The sequence below is a fragment of the Tachyglossus aculeatus genome, chromosome 22 (genome assembly GCF_015852505.1).
Source record: "Tachyglossus aculeatus isolate mTacAcu1 chromosome 22, mTacAcu1.pri, whole genome shotgun sequence".
Classification (NCBI taxonomy): Eukaryota; Metazoa; Chordata; class Mammalia; order Monotremata; family Tachyglossidae; genus Tachyglossus; species Tachyglossus aculeatus.
In genome coordinates this window covers 14,405,851-14,427,359 of record NC_052087.1, presented here as the reverse complement: position 1 = coordinate 14,427,359, position 21,509 = coordinate 14,405,851, and the positions used below count along the sequence as shown (strand labels likewise).

Below are 21,509 nucleotides of genomic sequence, written 5' to 3'. Positions count from 1 at the left end.
GACCATTCTATTTCCAGGCAGATTCTGAAATAATGAGTGGGTCTGTTGTCATATAACTTGAACCTTACTTAGGTATGCCTGTCCCGGGACTGCATACCTTTGTACTTCCCCTCCTTCCATCTGTAGAAACTTCCTTTTCCCCTCTATCTCTCCATTAGACTATCTGCTGTGATAATTTTCTCTCCTAAGACAAACAACTTGAGTCATGGCTCAGGGAAGAAAAGGAGAGGATGGCAAAAACGTGCTCTAGCAGAAGCAGCAGTAGTGGTGATATCACTACAACAGAGTGGCAAGGCCATCTAGAACACTAAATTTATGACTGGCTCTACCTACTCCTCATGCTTAGCACTGCCAAGAAAAGAAATTCACTTTCCAAAATAGGATAACTCCTATTCCCCAGAATGGTTACACTGAGCCTCCTTAAACCTAACTTGAACATCCTTGGATTAGAAAGTGTTTGCTAATTCTCTGTTGGTTGTTTCACAGACTGCAAAGAAATATAATCTGTTCCTGAAGCGGCGTCTCATGGTAAACCCGTGCTGGATGCTATTGCTACTGATTTGGATGGCTGCAGGCTCAGATAACCTGCTTCATTGTGTGGCATCTCTAACTCAGCCTTCTCCAACTCAGATGAATACTTTTTTTTTTCTTTAGTGACTCCTTCTCCCATTCCCTAGTTCTCAAGCTACTTTATGATCAGGAGAAGCAGTGCAATTGCTTATTGTGTGATCCTATTTAGAGGGAGCATTTACAGCTTCCTTTCCCAACTTTTAAGTGCTTAGAATTATTATTATTAGTAATAATAATAATACTGGTACTTATTACATGCTTACTATGTGGCAAGCACTGTTCTAAATGCTATGGTAGATATGAGTTAGGTTGGACATAGTCCCTGTCTCACATGAAGCTCGCACTCTTAATCCCCATTTCACAGTTGAGGTAACTGAAGCATAGAGAAATTAAGTGATTTGCCCAAGGTCCCGCAGCAGATATATGGCAGAGCCAGGATTGTGACCCAGATCCTTCTGACCCTCAGGCCGGTGCGCTATCCACTAAGCCATGCTGCTTCTCAGAATTGTAGCTCTTCTGAATTAATTCTGTGATATGTGTGGGAGAAAAAAAGAACAGTAGCACAAATTTTGTATCTTTAATGCAGCCCCTCTATAAGACACAATACACACCGTCCCAAATGGCTTCAAAAGTTTTGTGTTCCCTTTTTACCAAGCAGCAACCACCCATGATGCAGAGACCACAAAGGTGGTTTTAGTCATTTACTGGCATTCACCTTTCCATATTAGGCACAACATTTTGATGATAGTTTTGTTTTCATTTGGCTCTCTTTAATCTAGTTCCTCTGCCCAAAATATTAGAAAAATAATTGAGGAAATTTTATTTTGATGAGACTGTATCAGTCTCTAACCATGCTGAGCATTATAAAAAAGTATACCTTGTCAGCTTCTTTAATGATTCAATCCTTGGTATTTAGTGTCTACCTGGTTATAGTACAGCTATACTGCACTAAGCACCTAGGAGAGTACAGCAGATGCACAGACCTCAGTCACTGGTCTTAGAGTCTAGTGAAGGAGGCATGTAGAAATAAATAGTTTATGCATAGAGCAGGAGGAAGAACAAGGATATAACTGGTAGTGCACAGGATGAAATAACTGAAGAATATGCAGTTATACGTAGTCATCAACATCATCAATGGTATTGAGCACTTACTGTGTATGCAGCACTGTAATAAGTACTTGGGAGAGTACAACAAAGTTGGTAGGCATGTTCCCTGCCCACAACGAGTTAACCGCCTAGAGGGGGTGACAGACATTAATATAAATGAATAATTTATAATATAATATGTACATAAGTGCTGTGGGGTTGAGGGTGGGGTGAATATCTATCAAATGCTCAGAGCTCATAGATTCAAGAGTATAGGTGATGTAAAAGGGAGAGGGAGCTGGGGAAAAGAGGACTTATCCAGGGAAGATAGGTAGATACTAAATACTTTTACAACTCTCTGTGATACTCAATTTGGTACTTTGCCTCTAATATCTGCTCGGGATCAGTCATATTTATTGAGCACTTACTATGTGTAGAGTACTATACAAAGCACTTGGGCAAGTACTGTATAACAGAGTTGGTAAGCATGTTCCCTGCCTTTAGTGAACTTACAGTTCAGAGGAAGAACTATTTCCAGATTGGCTGCAACTCTATTATTTTCTGTCTCATTGTACCACACAAAACAGATCTGCCTGCATTTAAGTCTTTATTAAAATCTAAAAAGCAAGAAAATCTTTAATTATTTTCATTTTTATTCTTGAGCTAGGTATTCTACTAGACTGTGAGCTCTTTGTGGTCAGTGAACATGTCTACTAACTCTGTTATACTGTACTCTCCCAAGTACTCAGTATTACGTTCTGCACACAGTAAGCACTCAATAAATACAGTTTATTGGTGTGTCCTCTTAGACTGATTTCTAGATTTAATGTACCTTGTATCCATCAAAACTAGCTTTTACAGTCAGTATTTGTTAAATAGCAATCATATTACATGAGCCTTTGTTTAAAATCTGTTGAGATGATCTAAATAGACTTGGGCCCTGTCCTACAGGTATATACGATCTAAGATGGAGAGAGAACAGAGGCCCTGATATATATGTAAGATAAGTATTTGTATACAAAGGAGTAAGTGCACCTTGGTCTCATATTTGAAATTAAAATACCCAAACCAAAATATTTTCTTAATGTACTTTGATCATTTACCTCACTTAATTTGCATCCACCCCAACTCAGTTGGCTGGAGTTTGAATTGGAGGCCCATCAGTTTTTAGTTATGAGTAATCTTGAAACTGCCCCTTCATGTTACATGGCTTCAGGTTGCTTAACTTACATTCTGATGCCCATGATGTAATCTTCATTAAAAAGCATAGGAGAGGTTGCAAAATTTTCCAACTATAACACCAAACAATTAAGCTAAATTCAGAAACCATGCCCTCGTATGATCAAGATGTGAATATAGCAGTCACAAGTAATAAAGAAGAAAGATAACAATTTGCTCCTGATTTTCCCTTCCTCTTCTGGAGAAGGTCTGTTGTCCACCCATCTGGCCTTCAGACATTAGACATACAAAATTCTGTTGTCCACCCATCTGGCCTTCAGACATTAGACATACAAAATTCCCTTCTCCGGTCATGTTTCTCTCTGGCAAGAGTTGTAATTAGCAGCAGTTCCTTATTGTCATAGTATAGGTGCAGAGGGATGAGGTGAAATAATATACTCATCTTAACAAGGGAGATATTTTCCACTTTAGTAAATAATGCACCCAGTAACTGGATGGGAAAATGTCCCCAAGTCTGATATCTTCATCCAGTCTTACTCCTAAAAGCACTATAGACATGTTTTCAGTTAGAGATCCCCTAAACTGTCCTCATGTGGCTCCTCTAAAGGTACCACAACCCACATAATAATAATAATAATAATGATGGCATTTATTAAGCGCTTACTATGTGCAAAGCACTGTTCTAAGCGCTGGGGAGGTTACAAGGTGATCAGGTTGTCCCATGTGGGGCTCACGGTCTTAATCCCCATTTTACAGATGAGGGAACTGAGGCCCAGAGAAGTGAAGTGACTTGCCCGAAGTCACACAGCTGACAATTGGAGGAGCCGGGATTTGAACCCATGACCTCTGACTCCAAAGCTAACTCAACATGAGTTGAGGAGGGTGAGGATTAGGCTTGATTTACATTTCTCCCATTTGTTGTATATAACTACATGTTCATAGGCACAGATTGACACACACTCAAATGAAGTCAGACGGAGAGTTCTTTGTTAGAAATGTGCAGAGGGTCTCACTGAAGCAAGTGCTCTTACACTACCTCTTCAATAAGAGCAGTGATAATGATGTTATTTGTTAAATGCTTACTACGTGCCAACCACTGTTCTAAGCGCTGGGGTAGATACAAGGTAATCAGGTTGTTCCAAGTTGGGCTTGCAGTCTTCATCCCCATGTTACAGATGAGGCAACTGAGGCATAGAGAAGTTAAGTGACTTGCCCAAAGTCGCACAGCTGACAAGTGGCAGAGCCGGGGTTAGAACCCACGACCTCTGACTCCCAAGTCTGTGTGCTCTTTCCACTAAGCCACGCTGCTTCTCAGTGCCTTCATGCTCCAAGACCAGCCTGGTTTACATACTCCTGTGCTCTTACCAATCAATCAGTGGTATTTATTGAGCACTATTATGTGCCAGAACACTGTACTAAATGCTTGGGAGATTACAGAACAAGAGAGTTGGCACATGCTGCCTGCCCAAAATGAGCTCAGTCGAAAGGATTTACTCTCACTTAATATCTCTCTCTCTCCCCCTCTCACACACACACACACACACACACACACACACCCCCCCTCCCCCCCCCCCCCCCCCCCCCAGTTGTTAGGAGATGATTTGAGCAAAAAACTTTGGAATTCTCATGAGGTGTTCTTCAGTCCCTGCCCAGATTTGACCCTGTCCTACTAAGACATGGTAGGCAAGCTTGACTCTAGAATTGGACAGAAAAATAGATTTCTAGAGACCGTTGTACACTATATTATGGAAGTGTGATGAAGTCTCCATATATTGTTCTTCCAAAATCACCTTGATCAACATCTATGTTGCAAGTCATGCAGCTGTTAAACAAAGCATGGAAACACTCACCAATGTGTAATGTAATGAAATGAGCTATGAGTATGAGTCACGTCAGACATTTTGGGTAGCTTCAAATAAAAATGAGGAAGTGACGATTTTGTTTAATGAGAAGTAAATCTTTTTTTTTTCTGGGGAGAAGCTACTCTGTAATGCACTTCTTGGTATTTTATGAAGGAAGTAGCAAGTTATACTACAAATAGAACTTGCTCCATTTGTCCCTGTATTCTAATTAAAACACTGAGCACATAAATATAGTCCAGTATAGATCCCTCTTCATTCTGGGTAACCCCTGGTGAAGTGAGCCATGCTTCGAAAGAGTGCGTGGGGCTTCTTTGTAGTTAGAAATGCTGATGACCTCCTGCTTTCCAAGTTTTCCTTTGTTTAAAAATATATTTTTTCATATTTTTAAATAAAGACTGCCAGTAAAGTGATAGTCAAAGACTAATCATTAACTTTACAATGAAACTGTCCAGTGTTCAAACAAGATTATCAGAACAAAGCAAAAGATGAAAATATTGTGTCCTCTACTATGAAATCACATAGCAGTTAGTACATTTTTAAGGAAACTAATGAGCAACTCTTTGATTCTGCATTTCAGCATATATAGCTTCGGGTTTTGTATGCATGCAAGCCTCCCTTTAACCCCTGTCCCAGTTTCTCGGTATTTGATGCATAACCACTAATGAACGGTTTTTTATTTGCAGAAAACCAACAAAAATCAATTTTGTTTTCCGTCGTTAAGTACTATGGCGAGTCCACTCTTGGGATGGTTGTCTTGGATTGCAATCCAAGGCTCTAACCAAATTCCTCCCAAATATTAGAAAACCACTTTCATTTTTTTTACCATTTCTGTTTAGTTTATAAAGCCGGACAGTCAAATTCACATCTTTGGTCTCTTCCACAGTTTGACAAACGTCAACAAAGCAAGGATTCTGTTTTCTTCAGGGATGGAACACGACGCATAGACTTTGTACTTTCTTATGTTGATGATCCAAAGCAGGAAGGGGAGAAAAAGGTGGTAAGTAAACAAGAACTATTATGAATTGGAAATTGAAACAAAATGAATCTTTTCAGAAGTTTATCCGAAAGCTCCTATGCTTAACCGTATTTCAGATCACTTTTTGTATTTAAAATGGCTTGCTGATATGCATTTGATACACAGAGCATCTAAAAGCATCTCATTTTACTTATTTTGTCAGAAAAACATTCCTCCTCTGTTTTCCTGCACAATTATTAAAAGTGCCTATTAGTCCCTTTTTCACTCAAACTAGATAGAGTCATTACATCTAAAGTGTGGGTAAGAGTTGCAGCTTATCAAATACATATTTAAATACTGTGCATATAGTGCTGAATGGCCTAGAGTTACTAACACAGAAGTACAATAAAATAATCTCTAATTCAAATTATCGATATAGATTTGCACCAATACTATAACTAAACAGTAAGCTTCTCTGTGTCCCTTGTCCCACATTTTGGAGCCCAGTTTGGCTTGGGATTGGCTACAGCCCCAGTGTCAAAATGCATAATTGGGTACGAAGGAAAGCAGAGCGATCTCCTCCATTATGGAAGGAAATGCTGGTTCTTTTGGTATCAGTTTGAACTGGGAAACCAGATTAATAGTAATAGTATTTGTATTCCATTTTGTGAAATGTACTGTACTAAGCCCTTGGGAAATACAAAACAAAGAAATGACACTTTCTGCTTAAAAAGCTTACAGTCTAAGTGGGGAGATAGTCATAAAAATATCTACACATAGGGTAATAAAAATGAATAAGTGAATGAACATATTCAACAGGACTGAGGATGGGTATAAAGAAATTCATAAATGCTAGATATGGATGATGTGTAGTGTACACTTAGGGTTCTGGGAATTCTTCAGGAAAGCCTTATTGGAAGAGGTAGGCTTCAAATGTGGGGGAATTTGGGGAGGGAGAATGGGAGTTCTAATTTGGGAATCAACATGCGGAAGAAAGAGAATGGAAATTTGGAAGTCGAGTGAAGCACAACTAGGTGAGCTTGCGATGAACAAAAGAGTGAATTAGGAAGTAGAAGGTGAACAGAGCAGATAGGAGAGATAAATTGGCGAAGACCTCACTGACACAGATTATTGGGAGTTTTTGTTTGATGAGGAGGACCAAGAAGCCAGTGGTGGGAGAGCGTGTTGAGTAGAGATGTGAGCCAATCAGGACTTCCAGGAGTTCATTCATTCATTTATTCAATCATATTTATTGAGCGCTTACTATGTGCAGAGCACAGTACTAAGCACTTGGGAAGTACAAATCGGAAACATATAGAGATGGCCCCTACCCAACAATGGTATAGAGTCGAGGCTGCAGAGACTGAAGGTAGGGAGACCATCAAGGAGGCTGATACAAAAGCCTAGGTATGATATAACCAGAGTTTGTATTGGTTATACTTGCTGTTTAGTTGGAAAGATGAGGGTATATATGGGAGATGTGTAAGATTAGATTAATGTGTTTATCCTTCTTCTTTAGTATCATCTCATACTGGTCAGTGCATTAATAAGCTATCACTGGATTTGGGTGATCACAACTAGGGAATCTTCTGCTTCTTGGATCATGTAAAATTTTGCAGTGAATAAGATTTCAGCACCACTGCATTTTTGGAAAAGAGAATGTTCTGCTCTTGAAACACAATAGTGGATAACTGACTGTCACACCTAATTACAACTCTGTATTCACCCTTATAACTCTAGCATTAAATAAGTAGGGTTCAAATACTCATAATACCCCAGAGCAAATAAAGCTTTACTTTCTGTTTTATATCAGCAAGGGAAAGAATTTTAATTTCATCACAGCCATTCAATGAAAACAAAATTCATTATTCATTTATTAAGAATAGGAGGTCAGGATTTCTAATAAATACATGCTGGTGAGGTACAACACTCTTTTGTGCTCTACTTGGTTTGTGTTACATTGATATGTGTTTTCATAGCCATGACCTTTTGTAAAACACTTAGAAATGAACATGAATGCAATACTTATCCTTTAGAAAGAGAAATGGATTTTGCATCTTTCAAGACTGACAGGTTTCAGTGCCCTGGCTAATGTGAATTCTGCTTTTATGAGGAATGACAGGTCTGGAAAAGAATAAATGAAGTATAACCTTTGATGATACATTTTTATTCCAGGCAGTTGCTAAGAAGGATAACAATATTTGCTTTCTATTCTGTGTGCTTGGAATTAAATTTGAAGTATTTGCTACTCAGCAACACCATGTTAAATTAGCCTATTCTATTTACCTGTGTGGGTCTGTTGACCTTTAGGATTGATATGTTCTTCCTTATTCTCTATTTCCTCCTTAAGTTGATGTGGTGGACTGGAAAAATCCCAAACTGAAGAACTGCACTTTCAGTTTTTTGGTTCTTAAGCCAATTACGAGCTGTGTTCTGCATTTACAGAAAAATGATTCCTCTAGGCACTCTGCCTGAATCCATAACTCACTTTGAAAGCTTGCTTGTTTATTACCTTTAGCTTTATTACAAAAGCCTTTTTTCTTAGTCAGATAGAACAGGCTTATGAACAGGCTTAAGAATTAGAAAGCTTTTTTTTTTTTTTCTGCAGTGCCTTGTATCCTCCAGGTATTTAATAGATGGTTGGAAGAATTAAGGTGCAATCACCCAGTGTACGAATTAATTCCAGCTAAAAACAAATTCAAAATTGTGACTGCTAATCATGAATGAAATTCAAAGCCAGTCAAAATGTTAATTGTCCATTAAGGCAGATATAAGAAAAGCATTGTGTTCAATTTTGACATTCCTCTAATTCTTATCTGCCTTCACAGTTGATATTTATTCTAAGAATTGCATTTTTCTACAATGAAAAGTTGCTGGATATATCCTAGAGAGACTGAGTGAAATTTGCCAAAGACTAATAGGGAAATTCATATGGGAGCCAAAAGTCCACTGAATTATCTAAGGACTTATACTGTACTCAAGTACCATCCTCTTTTCAGGCCTGCCCAGTGCTATTAACTGATCTTCCAGCTGGGAATACTCTATTTACTTCGGGAATATTCTTCCCATTTTCCTAGGATGCTAATGTAGCAAAAACTCTTTACTTCCCATTTCCTAAACATCCACGAACAATTTTGGCTCCTAAGTGAAGATAAGAAACAAATTGTCTGCAGTCTTTAATTAGAATTTCCATTAACTGAAAACAGATTATTTCTACTCTAAAAAACTAAATGGATGGTCTTTCTTCCCACTCCTCCCAACTCATTCCTGGACATCTACAGTGATTGAATAAGCCAATAAATTTGGAATTGGGGATCTTCAGTAGTGGAGCTGAGCTCTCCTTTCCCATTCCCACTTTGAAAACAGAAAGGATAAAGAGTGAAAGTATTGCTATTGAGGGAATGAGGTGAGCATGCTTTCAGTGCAACACCAGAGAAAAATCTTTCTTCCCTTCTGTGAAAATATTTGATCCTAAAGAAACCCACAGCCTGAAGATTTTATCAATTTTTGAATTAAGGAGGTGAGGTTAATAACACAATGACAGACTGGTCATTTTAGAATGATTGTTTGGCTCTTTTTAGGAAAGAAGAAGAGAATTTGAAAAAAACCTTTTAAAGGCTGGCCTGGAGTTGGAAACTGAAGACAAAAAGGTAACATTGTGGTTACCAATCTATATGTTATTAGGCAGCAAATAGGCATAAGATACTGGATTGGGTTGCTATCTTCACAGGGTTTTTTTTTTGTTTTGTTTTGTTTTTGTTAAATGGGTCTTCAGTGCTGCCTTACACCCATTGTTTATTTTTTTATTGAATCTGGTGAACGTGGGAACGGAAGTGCTCTAGTGTGCCAGTTTCTCATGTCATCAGCATTGTGAGCTAATGGAGCTCTCAATGGGGAAGGTGAAGGTTTCCAATGCTGAGAAATTACCTTAATCTTCTTACGGCAATTTGAAAATGTTCATTACTCATGAGTTATTGGATCTGGTCAAATGGCAACTTAACATTTTCTTTAAGGCTGCTAGTTAATCCAACAAAGCAATACTATTGCACATAAGTCCATATTTTGAGGTTTTGTAAGCATAAAAAATTTCATTTTAGCCTGATCATAACAAAGGAAAGGGCTGTTTCAAAATTTCAGTTTTCAGGGTAGCATTGAGTCTAGTGAAAACAGACATTTTCTTTAATAATTCCATTCAATTAAATCATGTTTTGAGTAACCACTGTGCACAGAGCACTGGACTAATATTTGGTGGTTTTGCCTGGATTGTCTTTCTCCCTTTCATCTCCCCTTTGTATAACAATAAATTGAGCAGGGAATATATGTTTCTTGCATGCTTTAGAATAAGCCTTTTGATTTCATTTCCGCACCGCAATTGCCAATTAACTGATCAACTCAAACTCTTCTCGGACAGGATTCCGAAGATGGCAAAACGTATTTTGTCAAGATCCATGCCCCCTGGGAGGTGCTGGCCACCTACGCTGAGGTGTTGAACATTAAAATGCCTATTCGGGAAAGCGATCTTCCCCCAACCAAGGAAAACCCCCTGGAATGTATCTCCGAGCCCTTTCGGCTGCCAGAGAAAATCATGCATCCTGAACTCGATTACTTCACAGCCCCATTCAGCAAACAGAAGCAAGAACTCTTCATCATTGAAGATGAAAATAGTTTCTTTCTGCCCTCAACAAGGAACAGAATTGTAAGTAGACCAACACTCAGCCTGATTCCTAAAAAATCAGAATCTTCCTCTTTGTGAAGTACTGTGGCATAGTGGCAAGAGCATGGGCTTAGGAATCAGGAGACTTGGGTTCTAGTGCTGGCTTTGACCCTTGCTTGCTATGTGAACTTGAGCACTTTTCTGCCGTCAGTTTCCTCCCTGAACATCAGTTTCCTCATCTGCTATAAGGGGATAATATACCTGTCCTTTCCCTTAGACTGAAAGCCCCAAATGGGGGACAGGGACTGTGTCTGATCTGAGTGTATCATATCTATCCCAGTGTTTAGTACAGTGTTCAGCGTATAGTTGGTACTTACATACTATTATTGTTATTATTATATTGTTTGTGTATGTGTGCGCCTGAGAGAGGCAACTAATCTAAATGCTTCAAGCCCCAAACCAAGCTTTTTTCCTCAATTATCAGGAGATTTCAGGCAAATTCAGGATAATTATAGCTAGATAATTGTACTTTCCTAAGTGCAATAAATAAATATGATTGCTAGCTAAACCTGACAAGAGAAATTGGAGAGCTATATAGATTTTGGCTAGTCTCCCCCTTCTAGACTGTGACTTCCCCTTCTAGACTGTGAGCCTGTTGTTGGGTAGGGATCGTCTCTATAGGTTGCCAACTTGTACTTCCCAAGCGCTTAGTAAAGTACTCTGCACACAGTAAGCTGTCAATAAATACAATTAAATGAATGAATGAATCTCTCACATGGGGTTAGCAATCAATCATATTTGAGCACTTCCTGTGTGCAGAGCACCATATTAAGTGCTTGGGAGATTACAATATAATGGAATTGGTAGATGCATTAGCAGTGAGTCAGTTACTAACTGAACATACACACAATACATAGCACAGTAATAGGCATCTATTCACTCAAGTTGTTGCATTATTTCTGGATATCTTGTGAAGAAAAAGTCCTGATCTTTGTAGATCTTTATTCACCAAAATGGGCAGTATTTGAAACAATCTGAGGGTGAACTGTTTGGAGGTTCATACTTTGCTTTTGGAGTTCTTTATGTGCCCCTCCAGTTAAAATTCTACCCTCATTCTCAAGCATCATGATAGTCACAGTTCTTATTCTAGCAGAGAACAAGATACAGCTTCTTATGAAACTCGCACACAGACTCTTGAGACTATTGCATGGCCTTCCTTGAGAGACAGTGAGATATTAAGCTATTTCAGCTATTTCCCCTGTAGATAGCTGCCTCTCCCTTCAAGGGGCTGACAGTTTCATCACCTGTTTCCTGTGTCAATACACTTTCCTCTAGTTGCCAAGAAAGCTCTTTAACAATGATAACATTTAGACTCCCATTCAGGGACTGAATAGACAAAGTAATGCTTGCAGCTTATCGGAATTTGAGAAATCAATATCCGCAGATCAAGTGTTTGTTTGAGAGCAAGAATTAAAAATCCCTTTTAATATTTAAAAAATGCCTTGATGGTGACCAGGAAATGGGTACTACATCAACTACTATCAAACAGCAAGAGCAGGACAAGCTATTAGCCAGAACCTTTAGCAACTCCTCCTCCAATTCCCCATCCAAAAGTGACTCAAGTGGTATTTGAGTACCTGCCCAGAGCTGATCAAAGTTGTCCAACGGCAACTACCATGTAGAAAAACCCCTGTAGAAAGACCCACACTCGGTTGCACATTTTCTCTCCATGTGGTTTGTGTGAGCACTGTGTTGGTGGTCACTTCCTCTCCACCCAAACGGTCATCTGTGCAGGCTTGGTATGCACTTATGGGTTAACTGCACACTTGCCGTGACCATCTAATGAGTGTCTCGTAATGTAAAAATTGTCACTGTGGTGAGGGCACAGGTCAGTTTTCAGACACTAGATATACTTTTTGCCCCAAACTTGAAAAATGGGCTTTTTGAGTAGCAGAGTAACTTAATTGAATCTCACTACTCCTTGAATTATCAGGGCATGTTGGAGTCTTATTATATTTATTCTTAGTAACCAATAGCTTTATTCACCCTAATGACCTCTTAACTTTCCATGAGGTTTCCCTAGTACTTTATGCACAATCTACTGTTATCTTGGAGGGCTAGAAATGGAAACCTCCCTCATCAGGGACATCTTGATGTTCACCCTTTCATTCCCCAACACTGAGAAACCACTTATTTGTGCAAGGTAGATAGAGTATTTGCTGGCTGTTGGTTATTGTACACTAACTTTTTACTGATCATTTCAAAATCAAACAGACTGAAACCCCTGCTGTTTCTACCTCTGCTGAAGACCATAGATGATAACACTTCCTTCCCAGTTGGAGTTATTCCAAGATCATAGTTCTGCCTTCATGGAGAAATACATTTTTTGAAAACCTTATTTTTGGCTTAAGTCTTCTGGGGATAAACCTTTAGTTAAACTTCCTTTTAATTTAGTGGGGCTGAATGGGGATGTGGTAATATTTCTGGAGCCACCTGGACATCAAGCACATCCACTGAAGTGATGAGGTCTATTTCGAGTGTTTTCACCCATGACCTTCCACGCTGCTGTTGCCTAGAGTCCAGGCAGTTTGTCCAGGTGTCCACCCTATACGCTGCTGCTACTCTGGGGTACTGTAGCTCTTCTGGAACTAGAGTGTGCCAACCCATGTGGGTAGCTCCCTTGTCCATCTCACTTCAACCTATAGCTTTTTATCCCTTCTTTCCATTCTGAAATGCAACAAAAAAGTCATACAGTAATGATAATAATGATAATTGTGGTACTTAAGTGCTTACTATGTGCCTAGCACTGTTCTAAATGCTAAGGTAGATACAAGTTAATTGAGTTGACTACAGTCCATGTCCCACATGGGGCTCACACTCATCCCCATTTAACAGATGAGGTACCTGAGGCATAGAGAAGTTAAGTGACTTGTCCAAGGTCACATAGCAGACAAATTCCCCAGCACAAGCTGTTGAAGAATCAGGTATTTTGTATTGTTAAGACTCATGCAGATTTTCAGGGAGTTTTCCCACCTGCTGTTAAATTTGCCCTGGGCAGTACCAGAGTCTGTTTGCTTTACACACGTTTTCCAAACTGTCCAGCAAAACTGTCATGATGGGGATACATTCCTTGTGTAACAGGGCCTCTGCCTCATAGGCCTTGGGAAAAGGAGAAAATAATAATAATAATAATAATTGTGGTATTTGTTAAGTGCTTAGTATGTGTCAGACCCTGTACTAAGGGGCTGGAGTAGATACCAAGCAAATTAGGTTGGACACAGTCCCTGTCCCAGATGGGGCTCTCAGTCTAAATCCCCATTTTACAGGTGAGGTAACTGAGGCATAGAGAAGTGAAGTGACTTGCCCAAGGTCACACAGCCGACAAGTGGCAGAGCTGGGATTAGAACCAGATCCTTCTGACTCTCAGACTCATGGTCTTTCCACTAGGCCATGCTGCTTTTCTAAAGGGAAGCATCTGTATGGGATGGAAACACCCCCCTAGTGTGAAAACTTCAATTTCACCCAAAGGTATTTTAAACCTCACCTAGCAACAAGTCCTGTACCTCCTAGCAAGATGATCAGGTTACAGTGAGTCAGAAGAGCAAAGTGCCAACCACTGAATCACTCCCCACTCCCTTGGAAATCTCCCAGGAACTGTTGAAGTGACACCTAATGAAATCACAGCCCCATTACTGTCTCTGGAGAAAACTGCCCCGCCATTCTTGGAGAGACAGAAAGCTTCACTATCTACAACACCCATCTAATCCTGGAAAAACCCAGTGTACAGAGATCCTTAGTGTATTGCAAAATTGCATACCACTGTACCACCAGCCTAGACTGACGGAGGATGAGCAACATAAAAAATGCCCCTAGGAAATTTTTAAAGGAAACAGGTGGGAGCCTATTTTAAAACAGTAAATAAAGAGGTGGTGTGGGTCAACAGAGTAAATGGCCACCATTTGTAGGAGCTGTGACTCAGTGACCTGGGATTAAGTCATCTAAATTATTTGTGAAATAAAGATCATATTAATAGCACAGAGTTAAAGTGAGGACTGAGTCATGAGTAAAAGGAGTAAGGGGAATTTTCAGGGAAAGTATAACAATAATCAATTGAGTTCTACCTCTTAGGTTTACTATATTCTATCACGGTGCCTTTATGGTACAGAAGAAGGGAAGAAGAAGTTTGGGATTAAAAGACTGTTGTCCAATGGCACCTACACTGCTGCTTACCCACTCCATGACGTAAGTACACATTTGGCTTGCAGCCATTCCCAGCAGAATGCTCAGAGAGACTTTAGTCTTATAGCATAGCTCTCAAGACAATTCTTCAAGTCAGGATTCAGAGAAATATAAAATTGGAGGGAGAAGGGGATCCCCAGATTTGGCATTTCTTTTGAATAATCAGTAGTCTTTATTCATTAATTCAATCGTATTTATTGAGCACTTATTGTATGCAGAGCACTATACTGAGCTCTTGGGAGAGTACAATATAACAGAGTTGGAAGACATGTTCTCTGTCCTTACTGTGTATACAATCTAGAGGAGCTAACTATCTAGAGGACTTGAAACCTTTGACGATGAAACACTTCAGGTTTCAGTGTTGAAGTTTTGCATAAATATTCAACTAGTTATTCTCCTATCGCCTTCATCTGTAACCGAAACAAGGAAACGTTGTTCCCCGATATGGCTAAGTCAATATCGGTTTGATTAGGAAAAGTCAGAGATAGACAAAACTGTGGAACAGATATTTCCATATGGACACTTATCAAGCCAATCCCTGGAAGTGTGGTCCTGGAGATTAACTCGAAGAAATGATTTACCAGGATCATGAGATACTCAGTGGAACATTTTTTCCAGTTGTTTTTAGTGTGGATGCTTTGGGAATGAATTCCACTACCACGGTTTATGAGAACAGCATTCCTGAACACACATACTTCTCTATTAGAATGAACTTCTTGGAGCCTGTTTAGTCAGCATGCCTACTTTAAATTCTTTCTGTATTCTTCAAAAGACTGTGATGACGCTTTCCCTTTTGCCATAAATTACTTCATTACTTTAGAAGAAACAAATTATATTGAATAAGTTGTCTTTAGTCGCCTTGTAAGAGGCAGATTTTATGACTGCAATAGACCCCTCCAGTGTGGTTAGTGTTGTTTTAATTCTCTTTTAATAGATATTTGACCCATAAGGACAAATATGGTTTTATTTAGGATTATTTCTACATCAGCAAGTTGAAACTAAAACTGAAGAGAAATCAGGGAAATTTGAAGCCTTGTACATTTTTCTGAAAGATTTTCTGAAATTGGGGGCTAGATTGGCACATACAAAAATAGCCCATGGCCACAGTTAAGGTACCTTTGGATTTTTTTATGTTTTATGTTTTCTAGAGTGATGCTGCTCAGAAGTGCTTAGTAGAGGAGCATTCCAGTGAGTAGGAAAGGTCTAAAATCATCATCATCATCAGTGGCATTTACTGAGTGCTTACTGTGTGCAGAGCACTGTACTAAGCTTTTGGGAGAGTACAGTGTAACAGTTGATAGAAATGTTCTCTTCCCACAACAAGCTTACAAACTAGAGTATCGGTCCAATTCTTCGGGACACAATTTTTTACCAGTCATCAGGTTAATGGAAAGTAAGTGTCACAGGAAAATCACCTTTGGCTAGAAGACACAAAGCCACCAGCAACTTTGGAATAGTTGTAATACTAATCTTCATACAATGGAAGATGCTCCTGGGGTGACCTACAGTAAGAAGGATTGGAATGACATCTACATCACTATATATTATCTTTTGCGATATACATTATCTTTTGCTGGTGGTTCCCTATATTATAACTTCAACTTCTAAGATATATGGAGAATATTGAAGAAATGTCAGCTAATTTGTCATGTGTTTTCAGAAGTCACTTTTCAGTCATTACCCAAATTGGGTATTTTTTTCCTCCATCTTCAGCACCTTGTAGTGCATAGTATTAGAGCCACAAAAAGCAAAAAAAGGGCTTGGAATCCAGATTAGCTAGAAGCCTGTTGCACTGCAGTACAGTGGTTCCCAAACTGCTGCATTCTTAATTGGCTGCCCCGGTCACATTGAGAGTAATGAAGGCCCTACACCATTTCTCAGAGCCAGGTAAGTATGGTGTCTGAAGCCAAAGGCCTAAAATTAAACTAGAATACAGTGCTATCTAGTTATGTGAGGAAAGGAAAAACAATCTCATTAGAGAGCACTGCGGACTTTCTTTTTGCCAGAGCCATTTTATATCAATGTGATATTAAAGTAGTAAGGAGAAGATAAAATTAGGTTGTGAAACAGAAGAGAGAAAACACCTCTACCATAGTATACTGTAAGCTATTACTGCAACATCATCTTCAACTCAGCTAATCTACTCTGTCCTTTGCTGCATTAATTCCCACAGTGCCAGTACTGGAAGAAAGCAAAGGATCAAAATTCTAGCAATGAAAGATATACACTGTACACAGAATGGGCTCGGTTTTTACGATTTTACAAAGAGCAACCTTTAGATCTTATTAGGTAAGTTACTTTCAATATCATCAGTCTGAGTGAAACAACATTAATGAACATCCATATGTCATTTCACGTAACACTGAAAAATGAATTCCTAACCACGTCCCCTTACAACTAATGATGTTATTTCTGGCATTTTACAGTTCATTGTTCAAGAGCCCCTGGAGCTGCTTTTGAATTCAATATCCTCTGGCCTTGGTTGGGTGTTTGTTTTTCTAAAGGCCAGTGGGAAGAAAATAAATGAGTGCTACATTTTGCCAATCCTTGACATGTGCTTTCCAAGCACTTAGCACAGTGCTTTGCACAGAGTGCTCAACAAATACAGTTAAATATAATCAGAGCTCCTATTTGGCAACGAGCTGCCTACAAATATTTCTTAATTTTTTCTAAGATATATACATACATATATATTGTATATATCCTGATTGGGAAGGTAAAGGTATAGGCCTTCACATTGGTCTTAAAAGGGTCTGCCCACTGTTCATTTGAGCTGGGCCCAAATTTGGGGGTGGATCATTAAGTGTGAGGAACATTATGGGTGGGGGTTTGGAGAAAGGGGAAAGGGACTTTTGTCCAGTGCTGATGTTGACCTGGGCTGGAGCAGGGAAAAAGGAGTTGTATGTCAGCTCTCAGAAGCTGTCTGGGCTCACCCAGAAAAAAAAACAGCCATTTCATACACACTGGCTTCAGATTTCTGTGGAGACAGCCCTCCACCCCCCGGGTGCCATGAGGGAGTACATGCCACATTGTGTTACAGCTGTGCAGCTTTCAGCCAATGCTGCAGCTGTGGGGCCTTACCCAAGGCTCCTGCCCTGCTGACTTCCTCTTGGTCTGGTGGTGGGCAAGATAGGCACAGAGTCCATCCATCCCCACAGGGCTCTGGGGTTGGGCAGAAGGAACTCTTTGACTCATATCTATCCCAGCACTTCGTACCATGTTTGATTCATTGTAAATGTTTGACAAATACCATACCATTATTAATTTATTGAAGGCACATCTCCAAGAGGTCATCCCTGACTAAGCCCTCCTTTCCTCTTCTCCCACTCCCTTATGTGTCACCCTGACTTGCTCTCTTTATTCATCCCCCCTCCCAGCCCCACAGAACTTGTCTACGTATTTGTAATTTATTTATATTAGTGTCTGTCTCCCCCCCAGACTGTAACCTTGTTGTGAGAAGGGAATGTGTCTGTTTATTGTTATATTGAACTCTCCCAAGCACTTAGTACAGTGCTCTGCACACAGTAAGCACTCAATAAATACGACTGACTAATTACCAGCCCTCGGCAATAACCAGCAAAAAGGCAGCAGTATCCTGCATCCTATCACCATCGCCTCTTAGTTCATCCAGGCTTGTTCAGAGCCCTGTCCCATCCTGGAATGCCAACTCACAGTATCTCTGGTCCGCTCTCAGTGCTCCTTCTTTTGGCAGGTGGCAATTACACTATGAATTACACTATTTGGTAAGTGCTTACTATGTTCCAGGGACTATACTAAGCGCTGGGGTAGATATAAGCAAATTGGGTTGGACACAGTCCATTGGGACTCAGTCTCAATCCCCATTTTACAGATGAGGTAACTAAAGCACAGAGAAGTGAAGCGATTTGCCCAGGGTCACACAGCAGGCAAGGAGCAGAGCCTGGATTAGAACCCAGGTCCTTCTGACTCTCAAGGCTGTGCTCTACCCACTATAGCATGAGGCAGCTCATCTCCATGGTAATGAAAAGTTGATAGCCCACTCCTATGGTTCTCCGGGCTGGGGGACGGGACATGCCAGGAGAGGGCAAGGAGTAGAGCTGCTATGTTGGCTCCACCTCGGTTTCTTTCCAGGTCCAGCAGGGGAGTACCAGCATTATTATTATTATTAAACCAAAAATATGTGAGTGCAAACTTAATAGTGTCGTTCCCCTCACTGCCCGGTGCACAGGGATATGGTCTCCAAGAAATGGAGGCCTATGGGTCTTAAAGGTGTAATGTAAAATGACAATAATAATTGAGCTATTTGTTAATCATTATCTCCATGCCAAGCACGGAGGTAGATTCAGAATTATCAGATTGGATGCAGTCCACAGTCTAAGGGGAAGGGAGAACAGTTATTTAATCCCCATTTTACAAATAAGGGAACTGAGATAGAGAAGTTAAGTGACTTGCCCAAGGTCACACACCAGACAGATTGCAGAGCCAGGATAACAGGTTACATTAGGGTGTTATTCTGTTCTAAAGTACAAGAGCTTTCAATATTGTCCTATTTAGAAATTGTGGTTGGTGTTTGGAAAATGTGCGGAGAAGAGCTTGAAAACAAGAATTCTTCAAGCAAGTGTTGAATTTGAATCTCTAGTGTGATGTGCCAGTAAAAAACAATTTAGGATTGTGCGTTTTGCACTCAATGGCTGTTTCATGGCTTGGAAGGATCTGTGAAACTACCTTTGCAGAGAATTGTTACAGTAGAAAATATAAGCTTATTAGATACAATGTTTTAAACTAATGAATTTTTGGGATTCCAGAGGTGATTTCACATATTCTCAAGTAACTTTTTTCTGCTTTGACTGCATGGGCCCACTACAATCATTGATGTCCTTGTGTGGTGAGTTTGCCCTTTCTGCACTCCTACTGTGGAAGAGTTGGGTGTACCAAATTTTTTCTGTGAGATTCTCCTACCCTTCCACATGGAAGAATTTGCTTAAAGGTGGCTATTTGATATCCAAGAGCCTTTTGAGATAATTCCAGAAAAGTGAACTCGTGTTACACCCAATAAAGCCACATCTGATGGGAAATTAGGTAAATGCAATTTTCTAACCCTGATTGTATTTCTACTTTTTTATTCTGTTTGCATAGGCGATACTATGGGGAGAAAATTGGCATTTATTTCGCCTGGCTGGGTTTCTACACAGAGATGCTGTTCTTTGCAGCAGTGGTTGGCGCAATCTGCTTTTTCTATGGCTTATTTACAATGGATGAAAATATGAGCAGGTAAGTAGTATGTGACCATTTTGGGGTCTCCCTTGACCTTTTGTGGCCTTGGATACTTTTGTTACTTTTGAAAGTCAGACACTAAGGACATTACACCGTGGTTTCAGTAACTCCTGGTTTTTATGGCCATGGCAGGAAAATTGATAGGAGCCCATGCTGGTGCACTATGAGATTATGTGATCTATTCCTGTCTCAACTGCCACCATTAATTGACTGAGAATTCCCACCCTAAGATGGCATGGAAATGATAATAATTGTGGTATTTAAGCACTTAGTATGTGCCACGTACTCTACTAAGCTCTGGGGTAGATAAAAGCAAATTGGGTTGGACACATCCCTTTCCCACATGGGACTCAGTCTCTTAATCCCTATTTTACAGATGAGGAAATTGAGGCACAGAAAAGTTAAATGACTTTCCCAAGGTTAATTAATTTATTAATTATTGTATTTGTTAAGCACTTACTATGTGCCAAGCACTGTTCTAAGAGCTGGGGTAAATACAAGGTAATCAGATTATCCCACATGGGGCTCAAAGTCTCAATCCCCATTTTACAGATGAGGTAACTGAGGCACAGAGAAGTTAAGTGACTTGCCCTCAGCAGACAAGTAACAGAGCTGGGATTAGAAGCCAGGTCCTCTGACGCCCAGGCCCATGCTCTCTCCAAAGCCAGAGTTTCAGCTAGCCAGTCCTGTTTTTCAGGACTGTTTGCTGAAATTCAAAGGAATACAAAATACCTTGAATCGCTTTGACTGTGAGCCCACCCAAATTCTTGAGTTCCGCACACAGAGAAAAGGACCAGAAGGACACAGACAGCAGATACCAGGAATTTACTTATTTAAAAATTTAACAGGTCTTTAAAATTTAACCAAATTGTGCCACAGATCTTAAACCAAAATTTGAGAATAACTACCTACCCTTATTCTAAACATATTAATGATAGAATCCAGAGGTAGTCTCCCCACACAAATCACTATATTTCAGTAGCAGTTATGTACCTACCACATCTACAGATCTTGGGCAGTTCACCCTGCTGACCACAGTCTTTTTGGTGAGCTCCAACTTCACAAGTCCGCTGCCAGCAGAATTTATGATGGAGCCTTCACTCCTAGGTCTTATCTCTCTGGTCCCTGAAATGGAGACAGTGGCTCATGGAGCCTCCTCCCCTAGCTAGCTTACTTCTGGCCCAAATCCTCCCCATAGTTGGCCGTGTTCCAGCTAAATTAACCAGTGGGACTTGGTACACAATGAGCTTTCTCTTTGTGGAGGATGTTAAGGAATATTAACTCCACTTCAATCCATACTTCATGCTGCTGCCTGGATTATCTTTGTCCAGAAACGCTCTGGACATATTACTCCCCTCCTCAAAAACCTCCAATGGCTACCGATCAATCTGCGCATCAGGCAGAAACTCCTCACCCTGGGCTTCAAGGCTCTCCATCACCTCGCCCACTCCTACCTCACCTCCCTTCTTTCCTTCTACTGCCCAGCCCGCACCCTCCGCTCCTCCACCACTAATCTCCTCACTGTACCTCGCTCTCGCCTGTCCCGCCATCGACCCCCGGCCCACGTCATCCCCCGGGCCTGGAATGCCCTCCCTCTGCCCATCCGCCAAGCTAGCTCTCTTCCTCCCTTCAAGGCCCTGCTGAGAGCTCACCTCCTCCGGGAGGCCTTCCCAGACTGAGCCCCTTCTTTCCTCTCCCCCTCGTCCCCCTC

The 21,509-nt window shown here is 40.3% G+C and overlaps 1 protein-coding gene across 4 annotated transcripts in view; it reads left to right on the top strand.

Annotated features, from left to right (window-relative positions):
• ANO5 (anoctamin 5) overlaps window positions 1-21,509 on the top strand; it is a 95,072-nt gene that overhangs the window by 48,517 nt on the left and 25,046 nt on the right. For 3 of the 4 annotated variants that reach the window (XM_038764789.1, XM_038764790.1, XM_038764788.1), the window contains 6 exons: window positions 5,581-5,694; window positions 9,234-9,302; window positions 10,064-10,348; window positions 14,435-14,548; window positions 16,719-16,834; window positions 19,661-19,795. In XM_038764789.1, coding sequence (XP_038620717.1) covers window positions 5,581-5,694; window positions 9,234-9,302; window positions 10,064-10,348; window positions 14,435-14,548; window positions 16,719-16,834; window positions 19,661-19,795 — 833 coding nt within the window. Of the gene's footprint in view, window positions 1-486; window positions 529-5,580; window positions 5,695-9,233; window positions 9,303-10,063; window positions 10,349-14,434; window positions 14,549-16,718; window positions 16,835-19,660; window positions 19,796-21,509 lie in introns of all 4 variants that reach the window. The other variant, XM_038764791.1, reaches the window with a different exon arrangement.